We start from the raw sequence: 12,724 nt of genomic DNA on the forward strand, positions 1-12,724 counted from the left end.
CCATATCTCTTCTAGGATATTTGACAGACACCTGCTCCACCATACCGCCCCGTGGACAAGGACTTCACTGGTAGGGCGAATCGTGTGGGATGTACCCCAGCATAATGTCTCAAGGCAGGCCATAGCGCAGTCTATGTTACGCTCTGTTGGGGCGATAGCTGCTTGAAGTGCCATACTTACCTAACTTGGCATGTAAACCGATGTGATTGATTTCTAGTTAGCTCAGCTGGCAGCCAGCGGAACTAGGCCTAGATCACTAGAGAACAGCAGGGAGCATGACCGGCTGACGACACATGGATAGACATCGCTCTACCTACAGAGAGTCAGCACTGCATGGTTCCTGTGTAAACCATGTTATGTCGAGATCGTCCAACTATCTCGTAATACAAGCTTGCGTATCTGGGAGTAGCTTTCAGCTTGTTTTAGACGATCCGTGCTAGGCAATTCTCTTGGGGTTGGGATAGTAATATATATAATCGTCCCGAAAGCTCCGTGTGTATTCAAGGGAACAGTCGCGAAGAGTCGTGTGGTCTGAGCTTCAGATTCTAGGAAACTGCCAGGAATCCACTACATACTGTATATCCCTCGCTATGGCATCAGAGATCCTCAATAACGCACCATATTCCCGGAAAGTCGTAAGAGCTCCTTCAGTGGCTTCCAGCTAAGGCCGTGCAGGTGTATATAGTGGGTCACAGAAAGGGATGTTGTAGATTTACATATATTGGAGCTGTAGGGAACAAAATTTTCTTGTTGCGATAATGATCAATGAATCAGGTATGCCGTAGGACAATTGCGATCGTCAATGATCAGTTGACTATGACATGGCCTTTGTGTGTCTAGTATCAATACGTGGAGTAGTAGTAGTAGTAGTAGTAGACCCCTGGCTTGTCTTAATAAGACGCCACACAAGGAAGAGGATGCCCTAGAAGAAGAGATAACTACAGGAGCATAGCTTGACGAGATATTAGCATAAGAAATAGGCATTCTAGTGCTAGGGAGGGTGATGGAATACTGGACTGACTAACTCCCCGGCATTACGCGCTAAGTTCCTCCCTCTTGAATTGATTGAGATAAGTTGAGCGGGCTCTATAAAGCACAAAAAACTTCATATCCTTCTTCAGGTTGTTTTTTCCGCGAAATGTAGTGGTACAAGCTGTTTCATGTATTGAGGATGAAGATACCTAAGGAGTGGTATGCGGTAAGGTTGTCGTTGTGGGCCTGCCTTCCTATATTTCCGTGTACCTCGCTGGGTCATGTGCAGACGATACCCTTACCTCTTAGCACACTTGTCCGCCACCTTGACTGTTACTCTACATCCTGCCATCCCGGTCAACTCATCACTCCGTCATCACTCTTTGTTCAGCGTCTTTTTAGTCGTTTTCATCGTTTGTGGCTATAAATGTATGTTATGCTCGTTACTGGGCGGACCTTTGGCCTCACAGAACCCCGCAGGATAATCATGTAACCATATATGTTATTGACAGGGGTGCATAACATTTATTATATAACACCTGTAACTGTTCCTGCTCCTTCTTACTTTCGGTGCGGTCACAATCTCTCACCACAACAGTATTCTGAGGCTAGGCCATTAGAAATCAAGGATTGGGAAACCACAGATGTAGTCATTTGTGGCTGTGGCCCACCCGGTGCCATGCTATCGGCTTATTTGGGTCAGATGTCCATCCCGAATGTGGTGCTATAGCGAGAAGCTGATATCACTACCGATCCCCGTGGAATCGCCCTGGACGAGGATGGCATTCGCTTTCTCCAGGGGATCGGTATATATGATTCAATTTTTACCGAAATCGGCAGTTGTCAGTATCATTCCCTTTCTCTTTTCTCCTCTATGGTTGAATTCTACAGTATTGACTTGTAGGAATAGGTATGGGTCGGTTCAACTTCATCGGCGGAACAGAGCCAGTCTTCAAGAAAAACCCAATTCCCGCTCTGGATTATAGCACGGTGAGTCGAGCATACTGTCGTTAGTGATATGCGAACCAACTGTATCACACGGCTGGAGGAACAGGTCATATCGGCTTTCTTTGTCACAAACAACCTACACTCGAAGGGAACTTGCGAAAGGCTGTGTCACATAGCACATTCTGCACTCTGAGATCCGAACTAACAGTCTATGAATTGTGTGAAGACGTGCAGTGGATCTACTGCAGGTATCAAGATGCACAAGGGGCTGAACGGAGGATTCGCGCGCCATTTTTCGTCGGCGCGGATGGCAAGACGGGATTTAGCCGGAAGCAGTACCTGGAGGCAAAATGTGTACATATGGAGAAAGTCACGGAGTATGTGGCATATGATATTGCTAAGAACTGCATCACTGATATTATGTTAAGGTAGTTTTACCAGGAGACTTGGGTAGCGCTAAACTGGCGAATCACATTACCAACACCCGAGTCGCACCCTGAGTTTCCCCTGTGGACGTTGGGTTATACTCCGGAACAAGTGTATGACCTTTTCTTTCCATATGAATTGCGCTTTATCTGCAATCCTAATCGCCCTGCCGTATGCGGGTGGTTCGGTCTTCAGGCAGACCGGCTATGGAGATTCGAATTTGTCGTTCGTCCAGGAGAGGACGGCTACGAGATGGCGAAACCCGAATCAATAAAGAAGGTTCCCCTATGTGATACACCATGAAAGCCGATATGGGTAAGTCCAGACCCCATGGTTCGCGTCCTACTTAAGTTACAGTCTCGTGCATGACGTGCAATTCCCCGAGGATTGTATACAAGTGATCCGATCGCGTCCGGATTTCGCGATGCCGTTTCACTAGCATGGCGACCACAATTTGGACTTTGCAGATGAGCTTTGGTTTAGAACGGACCCCCTCAAGTGGCAACACACCCGGTGACGTCTCTAGATCGATCGGAAGTTCTCAGCGCAGCCTCGTATTCCAGGAGTATTCTATGTAGCCTCATCAGCCCGACTGGCTTGGGCCTACTGTCGAATCCAGAGGAATGTCCCGGGGCAGTCATCGCCTATCCCGGAACATCCGTAATCTGTGAGGTCCCGAGACAGAATATGGCACTTTTAAGGATTTCTGCCTGTGTGGTTGCTTTTCCCTCCCTCTTTCTGAAATGATCTAACAAAGGTTATTGATGGTCTTTCTGTCCCTGGTGCATGTGCGGTCATGAGTAGGTTCTTAGGTCGTCAGCAACCTAGAGCACACGGTTAAGCTGCTGCCTGAAGGCTGCGTATGTAGTTCTAGAACGGAATATGCAAGACAGTGTCATCTTCAAATCGTTAGGCTTGAAGATTGTTCACAAAGATACAATCACCCGCCTTGGTACAGCTACTAACGATTTTGAGGACCACATAAAGTATATTTGGCGTTTGGTTTTACCGTCGCTAGTATCACATATTTCACATTGTGTAATTAGAATGGTCTTGTTCGCAAACCCCGGAAGGTCCATGTCATCGGTCGATATACATTTGGTCCGTAGGAGGCGATATAACACGGGAAAAGGGCCATCCCGGTCAAGACTGAGACTGTATGGATTTTGTAGGCTAGATACCAGGATATGGAGGGAAGAAGGTGCCATTATATTGCAAAGAAGACCAAGAAAAGCCTCAGTTACTTGGATAACTCTCTGCAAACCCTTTTTAATTTGTGATTCAGAAGGAGGAATTTCAGGGGGGGAAAGGACATCCGCGACTACTCTCAGCCCAATTACCTTTACTTACTGAGCCATGATTGCTCATGCAGGTACAGATAACCAGGGATATAATGCGGTGAAAGTGATGATTAACAATTTAAGAAATCGGAGAAATAAGTCTTTCAGGCGCAAATTGACAGTCAGTATACAATAAACCAACAATAATAGCCAACAATCAAATTGATAAAGGTTTACTTTCTGAGAAGACGACGGTAGGATTCCACAGCCCGTTGATCTTCGATTTCTTCACGGGAGAACCAGTTCCCATGCATCCCATAAGGGACTCGTTGTGGCAACACCAATCGAGCGATCACCGTCTGCATGCTCCTTGCGTCGATTATCCATAGCTCGCTACGGGCATCGCTCACCGCCACACCTGCACTGTCCAGTTGTGACTCGTCGAACACAAAGCTCAGCAGCCAACCATCATCTTCATCCACGCTCCCTTGCCGAGGCACAAATGAACATTCCTGAGCATACCAACCGACGGGCAATTGGAATATACTAATAGGATCATTCGGCTTTCGGTGGTAGACAATATCATGTACCGATCGACAGTCCACGCAACCAACAATAGGGTCAGGGGGCGCCTTCAACCCCTGCTGAATTAAGCTGCTGGTGTCCACCTTCACTAGACAGTTGATCTTGACGCCTTGTCCAAGTGCTGTGCCAAAGCATCCCTTCGTAGTGGAACAGCCATAAACGTACCTTGTCGCTGACATTGCCCGGTGCTTTGGTACATGCGGAAACTCGAACGGGATCGCGGAAAGCGCCCATTGATGGGAGATGAGATTCCAGGGATGAGTTAGGTCAAATTGATAATAGTAAAGGCGACACTGTGGAGTCTCGTCTTGCGCAGAATTATCTGAACCCACCGGTGGATCCAGGTCAGCAGTTGTGTAGAGAATGGCAGGGGTATTCATCCGGCACACAAGCATATTTACGTATGGTTGAAGACCATTTTCGTCGCTTGAGGGTTCTGTATCCCATGTATTGACAGTATGGAATATGCAGCATGCGTCGGTGTGAAACCAGCGGATCTCGTCTGGATTATATCGGGGGAAAATACCGAACGCAGTCCTGCTGCCGCCATCGAAGTTAATCACGGGCTTGGTGTACCAGAGATTCGACCACTCAATAGTAAGAGGTAAGTCAATCATCACGGTATATTTTCGTGAAACTCCAAAATCGTGCATCACCTTAGGTGACGATAGGCCTGGTACAGGTACATTAAGAAACATGTTTGCTGGCCGGCACAACATCTTGTTCCGCTTTGGTAGGACTGAATAGGAGACGTATGGTGGCATAAAAACCGAATGAAATAATATCATCTCATGCGTGTGTGGGTCAACACAGGGCTAATTTCCTCAGTCCACTTTAGCATACAACAGCAAATATCCATGAATGCCTGTTAACCTACATGTGCGGTTGTCATCTCCTGGAAGAGCCGGAAGAGACCAGAATGTCCGAACCCCATGATGTCAGAGTTGCCCATTGGCTCTCCTTCTGCAGTCAATCCATTGAACCACCCAACCGTCTCAAGACTAGGCAGCGAGACCCTCAAAGGTGGCCCACTTTCGCAGAGTGCGAGAGCCCGGCCATCATGGTATATGATATTGGTGTTTGCCACACTAATCCTCTTGATGGCACGGGTATGGCTCTGCCAATAGCTCGTCACAATCGTCTGAGACATTCGCCATAACCGCTTCAGAAATTGACCTAGCGTAGTATTTGGGTTCAACAGAGTAGCAATACTAAGGGGAATGGGCTCCTCTAGGGTCGGACGGTCCATAGTTGCAAGGAGCACGTCTGTCACCGTATATTGGTTGGAATATTCAGCCACAAGATGTGCTCCGTCCAGTGAGGATCTGAAATATACCCCGCTGAGCATCCCATCCCCGTCGTACCAGTGTGCCTTACCAGGGATATCAACTGTAATCACAGGGTTTCCCCCATTACGAACATATTGCCCACCGCTGAGTTCCCTGGGGATACGACCAATGCAATAACATGGTTCAAAGCTATGTGTATCGGATACAGGAGCAAAGTTACCGCTCATATACCTATAATGAGGAAGAAAGCTTAGTGTTTGACAGTTTTCAACAGCTAATATTAGTAAATTCAGGCAAACCTATGCTTTCTCGTCCTTGGCTCTGCGCATGTACTATCGGCATTCGTCATAGCATAAATGTTTGAGAGGTGCTTTCGTGGGAGAGATTACTATCACATGAACGAAGGAACAAGACGATCGCGGGTCGCTGGTGGCTAATAGGAAACGATGGCATTAAGTATTGGATAGTAAGATACAATTGATAGTAAGAAGAGAAAACAATGTTTGGAGTTATGTACTTGTGAATGGGCTAAGTGGAGGAAGGAAATCTGCGTCGTGCAGTTAGTCTGAATCTTAAACTTAGGTAGATGAGATCGTACGGATCATATCATATCTCGCTTACAATCGATGCAAGAAGATTGTGGGGCGATCCCTGCCGAGAAGATATTCGTCATGTTATGTCCCTTGCTTCCCAAATTCATACTGGGCTTCATTCGGTGGTTCATAATAGAATCCACATGAAGAAGTACCATGGTATTTCTGCAGATTGACTGACGGCAAGGCGACGTAAATTTTTTTAGGCCTACCTGCTCATGTTGAATGGGAACAATCGCCATGGGATTCGACTATGTTCTATTGTGAGAATAACATACAACAAATCTGTTATAGTCGGTAAAGCTAATTGCAGTCTTTTACTTGCTTAAAGCCATGGCAAATTTGCCATCCTTATAGCGGCAATCCTATCGATATTCTTTACTCCATTATCGAACCGTCATGATTTCTCCAAGATCTTTGCCCTTATCGTAGTATGCATACCAGGACAGCCACCTTGGCAAAGTCAATATATGGTGTAATAGCTAATTTCTATAGATCGCCGTCTTCGCTACAATTCCATGTGATTCCTACCCAATTCACATTGGAATATGGACCTATCCGCTAGACGCAGTGATAGGGTATATATTGTTCAGGATTTTTAAGCCCCTTCAATGTAAAGATACTGCAGCTAAAAATGAGCTCACAAGTGCCGTTAAACGTCTCCAGGGAAAGAGTCAAAGTATGTTTCTGGGCAGTGCCTTGTTCCAAGGAAACCTACGTATCGACTTGATATTTTTGTAGGTTATGATCCTTTGAGTGCAGTCTCCATTTACACCCAGTTCATACTAAATAAGATTTTCTTTCCATCTACTGATTTGATTTCCAGATACTCGTTTTGTCGTGTTGTTGATGATCTCATTGACGACAGTGGTAATAACAAAGGAAAAGCCCAGAACTTGATCCGCAGTTGTGTTACATCATTGGATAACCGCTTTAGAAATGCCCAAACAACGGAGGTGCCTAAGTCCAATGACCCTAAAATAACCTTAAAGTACAACGAGCTCCAGTGGTCGCTGGATCATCTTCCGGTCTCACGACTCTCTCAAGCCGCTTCATGATCTGCTGAAGGGTTCGAGATGGATGTAGAGTTCGATCACGGAAAGGGGAGATTCCCGTAGGTATGAAGAGGACCTCGACTTATATGCTCCCCGAGTAGCAAGCACAATAGCTGTGCTTGCTCTCGATTTGGTCTACTATTACTACTATCACAACAAGCCAATCCACCCTCCTGATCACCTTGAGCATATAACCAAGGCAGGAAAGGGGATGGGCAAGGCACTGCAATTTGCGAATATTGCCCGAGATATCAGACAGGATGCAGCAATTGGTAGAGTTTACCTCCCTACCTCCTGGCTACATGAGATGGGATTAGATTCACTTGATGTTATTCATCACCCCACATCTGTCAACGTGTATAAGCTTCAAGAGAAGTTCCTCAAAAAAGCGGATATGTGCTATATCGCCGCTCGTGCTACTATAGACAAACTACCTCATAGCGTCCAGAGTCCAATTAGGGCAACTGTGGATCGTTATATGGAGATTTGTCGGATTCCAAGAGAAAGGAAAGGGAGGAATCTCGCAGGTGCAAAGTTAAGCGTGCCTTGTGGCGGCGACTACTCGTGGCATGGTCTGCTATGCGGCAAAGGAAATGCTGATTGAATATTATGTTATAATATCAGCCAAATGTCTTATAGCATAGAAAGAAATCACATATGGCCTCAGCAATCTGACGAGGCCTTCTGAAAGCAGATGTATCCTATAATATGACCAAGGGAACCACATCATATGGCCAATACCCATCACATCTGATCTCGCTCAATACGTCGTAACGAGGCTTATTTGCTTATTTATCATATACTTTAGCTAGACAGAAAAGGGAATTTTCGTCGTAGATCCTCCTAATAGCACATTATGTATTACACAATTCTTCCAACCACTAACTATTGGCATTCTTAATTTTGTCCTCGTAACAACGTGATGCAGGCCCTTGGCCTATTTCTATAGATGGCACTGAGTTTATAAAATATGCAAACTCTCGAATTAGGTCTCATTGATCCTTTGCCGGAAGGCATCTTCACTGATCATATCAGCTGGAGGTGGTGGTAAGATTTCTACGAACCCCAATTACTATCAATCAAAAACCTAATGCAACTCAGCTTCTATATGAACCTTTCAATAGGGACTTTATCTTTTGTCACTATACTTCTCTCTGTGAAGCCTTCAGCAAGCACAGCGCTGGGCTGTACTAGAGAAACACACTACTCAATGACCTGGACATTTTGGGGACTGCTACTTTACTCCCAGGAGTCATCGCACTGTTACTAGCCCTACCGTGGGAGTAACCGGCTACCGTTGGTCTAATGGTCGAATTATTGCCTTTTTCATACTGGCTGCTGCTCTCCTAATTACATTCGCCGCCGTACAGCGCAGGTAAGGAGACACTGCCACAGTTCCCTCACGCATTATTTTGGAAAGAAGTGTACTCTCCGGATGCATAGTTTCATTTCTGCTCGGAGGATCATTTTACACAATGGTCTACTTCTTGCCTTTATGGTTCCAGACCGTGAAGGAAGTATCTGCGACAAAGTCCAGCAGCATAACCATTGCTTTGCTTCTGTCACTGGTTTTACTGACCTTGCTGAGAGGAATAAGAATCACATATCGAGGGTGTTATGTACCATTTTTCTATGGCTCGGCCATTCTGTCTAGCACTGGAGCTGGACTGCTTACCACCTTGACAATGGAAACCAGTTCTGCAAGATGGATCAGGTATCAAATTATGTGCGGAGCAGGGGTTGGCACAGGATTTCAGCTTGCTATTGTTGCCCCACAAGATGTACTAAGCCTTGAGGATGTCCCCGTAGGAGCTGCGTTAGTGACATTTTCCTTAACTCTTGGGGGTTGTATATTTACCTCGGCGAGTGAGAATGTCTTTCTAAACAGGATTGTCAACAGCATTGCCCAAGTCACTCTGAATATGGATCTTTCATTGGTTGTCCACTCTGGTGCGAGTCTTGTGATTGGACACAGAGCTACTCACTTCTGTAAGATGAAGCAACACAATGTCTCTCATTGAGGTCTAAGCAGTCAAAAGATATGGCAGCCATTACGCCGGGCATGATAAGTGATGATAAGTCATTTATGTATTCCTTTCCCCTACTATTTATCGCTCTTTGCCTCTTTTCTTTCTATTTATATTTTATTTTTATCTCTTCTCATCTTTTTCCTCTTCTTTTCTTTCTTTCCCAGACCCTTGTTCGATGATTCGTGATTCAAATATCAAGATCCGAACATATACTATATTATTGTGTCTAATGCTCACTTGTCACCAACTATTCTCTCGCTTCTTACTATATACATTCAAATAGTAATTTTCAACGAAGATATTGAACCATCTGTATCAAGACACCTGTAGCGGTAACAGTTCACAACACATACGAATGACAGCCCCAGCCTAATTGGGACGAGCGTAAAGCAGTTACTAAGGAGCCAACGGTCATATCCGATGTCGATTTACTCACAGTTCCATAATTTTCTCAATTATTTGAGGCGAACTTTGTCGAGATTTACCGAGATTTGCCGCCATGTAAGGGATACATTTCAGTACATATGGCCCATACTCTGCTTTAATATGGGATGCCATTTTTACTCCTGATTTAAATATTGAGCATTGATTGAGACAACCGAAACGTTAATATAGATAAACTGTGCTACCGTTTTTTCCACTCCGATTGGGTCACGAATTCTCACCAGATAGGAAAATTTCGATTCTTTTTCTACGTCACCAGGATGATCAGCATTCTTCTTCCTCCTTGCATAAGCGATATAGTGTTTTCCTTTGCTACAGATACAACCCAGACTAACGAAAAACGCTTGCATGACCTCCTAGTTAATCAATTAGGGTTTTGTCACCGATTAAACAGCCGATACTGGAACCACCTCTCCGCTTCCCATTTATTGGGCAATACGTAACAGAGCTTGTTTCCTATTTGTGTGTGTTAGAACATTAGGTAGCAAAAGAAGCTGCTTTAAATAGCCTGTGTTGAATGTCATGAAGAAAAGTTGGGGTATGATTCACGATAGGCACGATTCCCAAGCTCTGAATATTTTATTTCCAAGTTTCAGTTCAACATTGCAATAACCACATACTAGTACCTTACAATTCAAGAACAAGATAAAGTGAAAAATGGCACGCCCTACAGCAATCGTTATCGGTACGTATTATCACAGAAGTGAAAATAGCACAACATAGTAAGCTAAGTTTCATATCCAAGGGGCTGGAGCAGGCGGCATAGGCGTTGCTGCTCGGCTGGCAAAGAACGGGTTTCATGTCACTGTGGTGGAAAAGAATAATTCGATCGGCGGTAGATGCTCCCTACTTCATCATAAGGACTATGTTTGTTTCTCCCTTTCCTCTTTCTTGATTCTTGGATCTCAGTGATTCAGTAACTGACGCTCTAATCAAGAGGTTTGATCAGGGTCCATCCCTCCTTTTAATGCCAGAGCTTTTCGAGGAAATATTCGAAGATCTGGATACAACTTTGGAGAAGGAATATGTGGAGCTGAAGAAGTGCAACCCAAACTATCGGATCTGGTTTCCGGATCAACAAACAATCGATTTGTCCTCTGATTTGACTCATATGAAACATGAGGTAGAACGTTTTGAGGGCAAGCAATCCTTTGCCAGATTCCTGGATTTTCTACGAGAAGCTGGCCATCACTATAGGTTGTCAGTTTCCCTTGTCCTTCGAAGCAATTTCCTAAGTCTCTGGAATATGCTCCGGCCCAATCTTCTTTGCTCTCTCTGCAGCTTGCATCCATTCGAGAGCATCCATTCCCGAGCCAGTCGATATTTCCGCTCGAGGCAGCTACAGCAGGCTTTCACATTTGGGAGCATGTACTTGGGTATGAGTCCGTTTGACGCTCCCGCAACCTATTCTTTGTTGCAGTACGCTGAGATTGTGGATGGAATATGGTATCCCATCGGGGGGTTTCAAACGGTTAGTATACAACACTGGACTCTTGATGTTGATGTCTGGTACATCGCATAATATTAACCTTTTCTTTAGGTCCTGGAATCCTTGGCCCGTGTAGGGACTCGTTTGGGTGTCCAATACCGACTAAACTGCCCGGTCTCCACCATAAAGCTCTCCGAGGACCAAAGAACGGCAGAGGGTGTCGTTTTAAGATCTGGAGAAGTGATAAATGCTGACGTGGTGATCGTCAATGCTGACCTGACATATGCCTACAATCACCTACTTCCCCCGTCGAAATATGCAAAAAGTTTGAAGAGTCGACAGACGTCGTGCAGCAGCATTTCGTTCTTCTGGTCGCTTGATACTACCATTCCAGCCCTTCAGAACCACAATGTCTTCTTGGCAGAAGAGTATCGAGAAAGCTTTGATGCTATATTCAAGGAACTCTGCATGCCGGCGGAGCCCTCATTCTATGTGCATGTTCCTAATCGCTTGGACCCTTCAGCATCCCCGGAAGGCAAGGACGCCGTCGTAGTACTCGTGCCTGTCGGCCATCTTAGTGGTGAGAATGGCAATATCACAAGTTCAACAAAATATTGGGATTCAGTCGTCACAAAAGCTCGGAGCCAGGTGCTAGAAATCATTGAAAGGCGGACAGGTGTTTCTGACCTAAACCAGAAGATAATACACGAAATGATTGAGACCCCTTTATCCTGGAGGAGCAAATATAATCTCGATCGCGGAGCTATTCTGGGTCTCTCGCATTCCTTTTTCAATGTCCTCAGCTTTCGGCCCAGGAATCGCCACGCAGATATTAATGGCCTTTACTTTGTTGGTGCAAGCACTCATCCAGGAACTGGTGTTCCCATCTGTTTGGCCGGTAGCAAGCTAGTTAGCGATGAGATTGTATCCCATATGCGCGGGCGGAAGCCTAGAATCATCAGCTGGCACGTTTCACTGTTCGCGGTCATGGTAATCTGTATTGCTTATCGCATTCTGGATTTTCCCGCCCAACGTGTCTCGGTTTCTCTTGAAATGGGGTATTGGGGCTTGCGATAGGCCTTGTCTGTGAGTGCATCGCATTTATCCCGGTAGTTTGTGTCGTTGCTTGCATATAGGATGGATGTTCCGAAAGTCTTCAATGCTCAACTTTCCACCTACACATACGGAATGGACTGGTGGGAAGTTGATAGAAATACAAGGGAACCTGTCATATATAACACAGGCCTTGTGTGATACCGTTTATAATTTATGGTTACTAATGAACCTATTGTGTACCAATTCTTTGGAAAATCCACCTACTTCTCCCCGGATTTGACAACGATTACAGCATAAAAACCGTATCACAATGCGTTTTGGATGCTTCTAATTTATATCATCCCAAGATATGCCACAAGGTCTAGTGATGATACTTTTGCCAGAATCAGGCCAGGGGTACAGAGCTTCGAATTGGATAAATGATATTTCAAGTTGAGCTGTCCAACAGTTAGGCAGGATACAAGATACGATGATCATAGTCGTTAGTGTACCGTTAGCAAACGACAGCCACAGAAAGATGTATCATCGAGAACATAAATGAATAAATTGCTTACGACGCAGAGGATATCCTGATCAGTGTAATATTTGTACCTCCCGGAGCGGAGGAAAGTCTTTCC

General features: G+C 45.2%; 4 protein-coding genes across 4 annotated transcripts; 3 read left to right on the forward strand and 1 right to left on the reverse strand.

Annotated features, from left to right (window-relative positions):
* The first annotated feature begins 1,211 nt into the window (after window positions 1-1,211).
* Window positions 1,212-1,951, forward strand: BDV38DRAFT_94094 (uncharacterized protein). The gene is made up of 3 exons (XM_032064161.1): window positions 1,212-1,401; window positions 1,485-1,814; window positions 1,883-1,951. The coding sequence occupies exons 1-2, from the start codon at window positions 1,254-1,256 to the stop codon at window positions 1,700-1,702; spliced, it is 366 nt and encodes a 121-aa protein (XP_031918899.1). The 5' UTR covers window positions 1,212-1,253; the 3' UTR covers window positions 1,703-1,814; window positions 1,883-1,951.
* On the forward strand, window positions 1,885-2,649 carry BDV38DRAFT_267495 (uncharacterized protein; the record flags this gene model as incomplete). Its single annotated transcript, XM_032056605.1, has 3 exons — window positions 1,885-1,966; window positions 2,021-2,301; window positions 2,353-2,649. 3 exons carry the CDS (start codon window positions 1,885-1,887, stop codon window positions 2,647-2,649), a joined length of 660 nt encoding a protein of 219 aa, XP_031918900.1.
* A 1,146-nt stretch (window positions 2,650-3,795) lies between these two features.
* Window positions 3,796-6,335, reverse strand: BDV38DRAFT_293329 (carotenoid oxygenase family protein; the record flags this gene model as incomplete). Its single annotated transcript, XM_032062211.1, has 3 exons — window positions 3,796-5,026; window positions 5,089-5,731; window positions 6,310-6,335. 3 exons carry the CDS (start codon window positions 6,333-6,335, stop codon window positions 3,860-3,862), a joined length of 1,836 nt encoding a protein of 611 aa, XP_031918901.1. The 3' UTR covers window positions 3,796-3,859.
* A 3,944-nt stretch (window positions 6,336-10,279) lies between these two features.
* BDV38DRAFT_267497 (phytoene desaturase family protein) lies at window positions 10,280-12,648 on the forward strand (the record flags this gene model as incomplete). The annotated part of the gene is made up of 6 exons (XM_032056606.1): window positions 10,280-10,307; window positions 10,368-10,489; window positions 10,560-11,093; window positions 11,163-11,960; window positions 12,545-12,554; window positions 12,587-12,648. The coding sequence occupies 6 exons, from the start codon at window positions 10,280-10,282 to the stop codon at window positions 12,646-12,648; spliced, it is 1,554 nt and encodes a 517-aa protein (XP_031918902.1).
* Window positions 12,649-12,724: the final 76 nt, after the last annotated feature.

The sequence above is a fragment of the Aspergillus pseudotamarii genome (genome assembly GCF_009193445.1).
Source record: "Aspergillus pseudotamarii strain CBS 117625 unplaced genomic scaffold BDV38scaffold_3, whole genome shotgun sequence".
Taxonomy (NCBI): Eukaryota; Fungi; Ascomycota; class Eurotiomycetes; order Eurotiales; family Aspergillaceae; genus Aspergillus; species Aspergillus pseudotamarii.

Bases quoted from the DNA above. Each gene is read 5' to 3' on its own strand.
- BDV38DRAFT_94094 (XM_032064161.1), top strand. From the start codon at position 1,254: ATGTGCAGACGATACCCTTACCTCTTAGCACACTTGTCCGCCACCTTG. The intron at 1,402-1,484 runs GTATGTTATGCT...TGTTATTGACAG, and splicing joins CATCGTTTGTGGCTATAAAT to GGGTGCATAACATTTATTAT.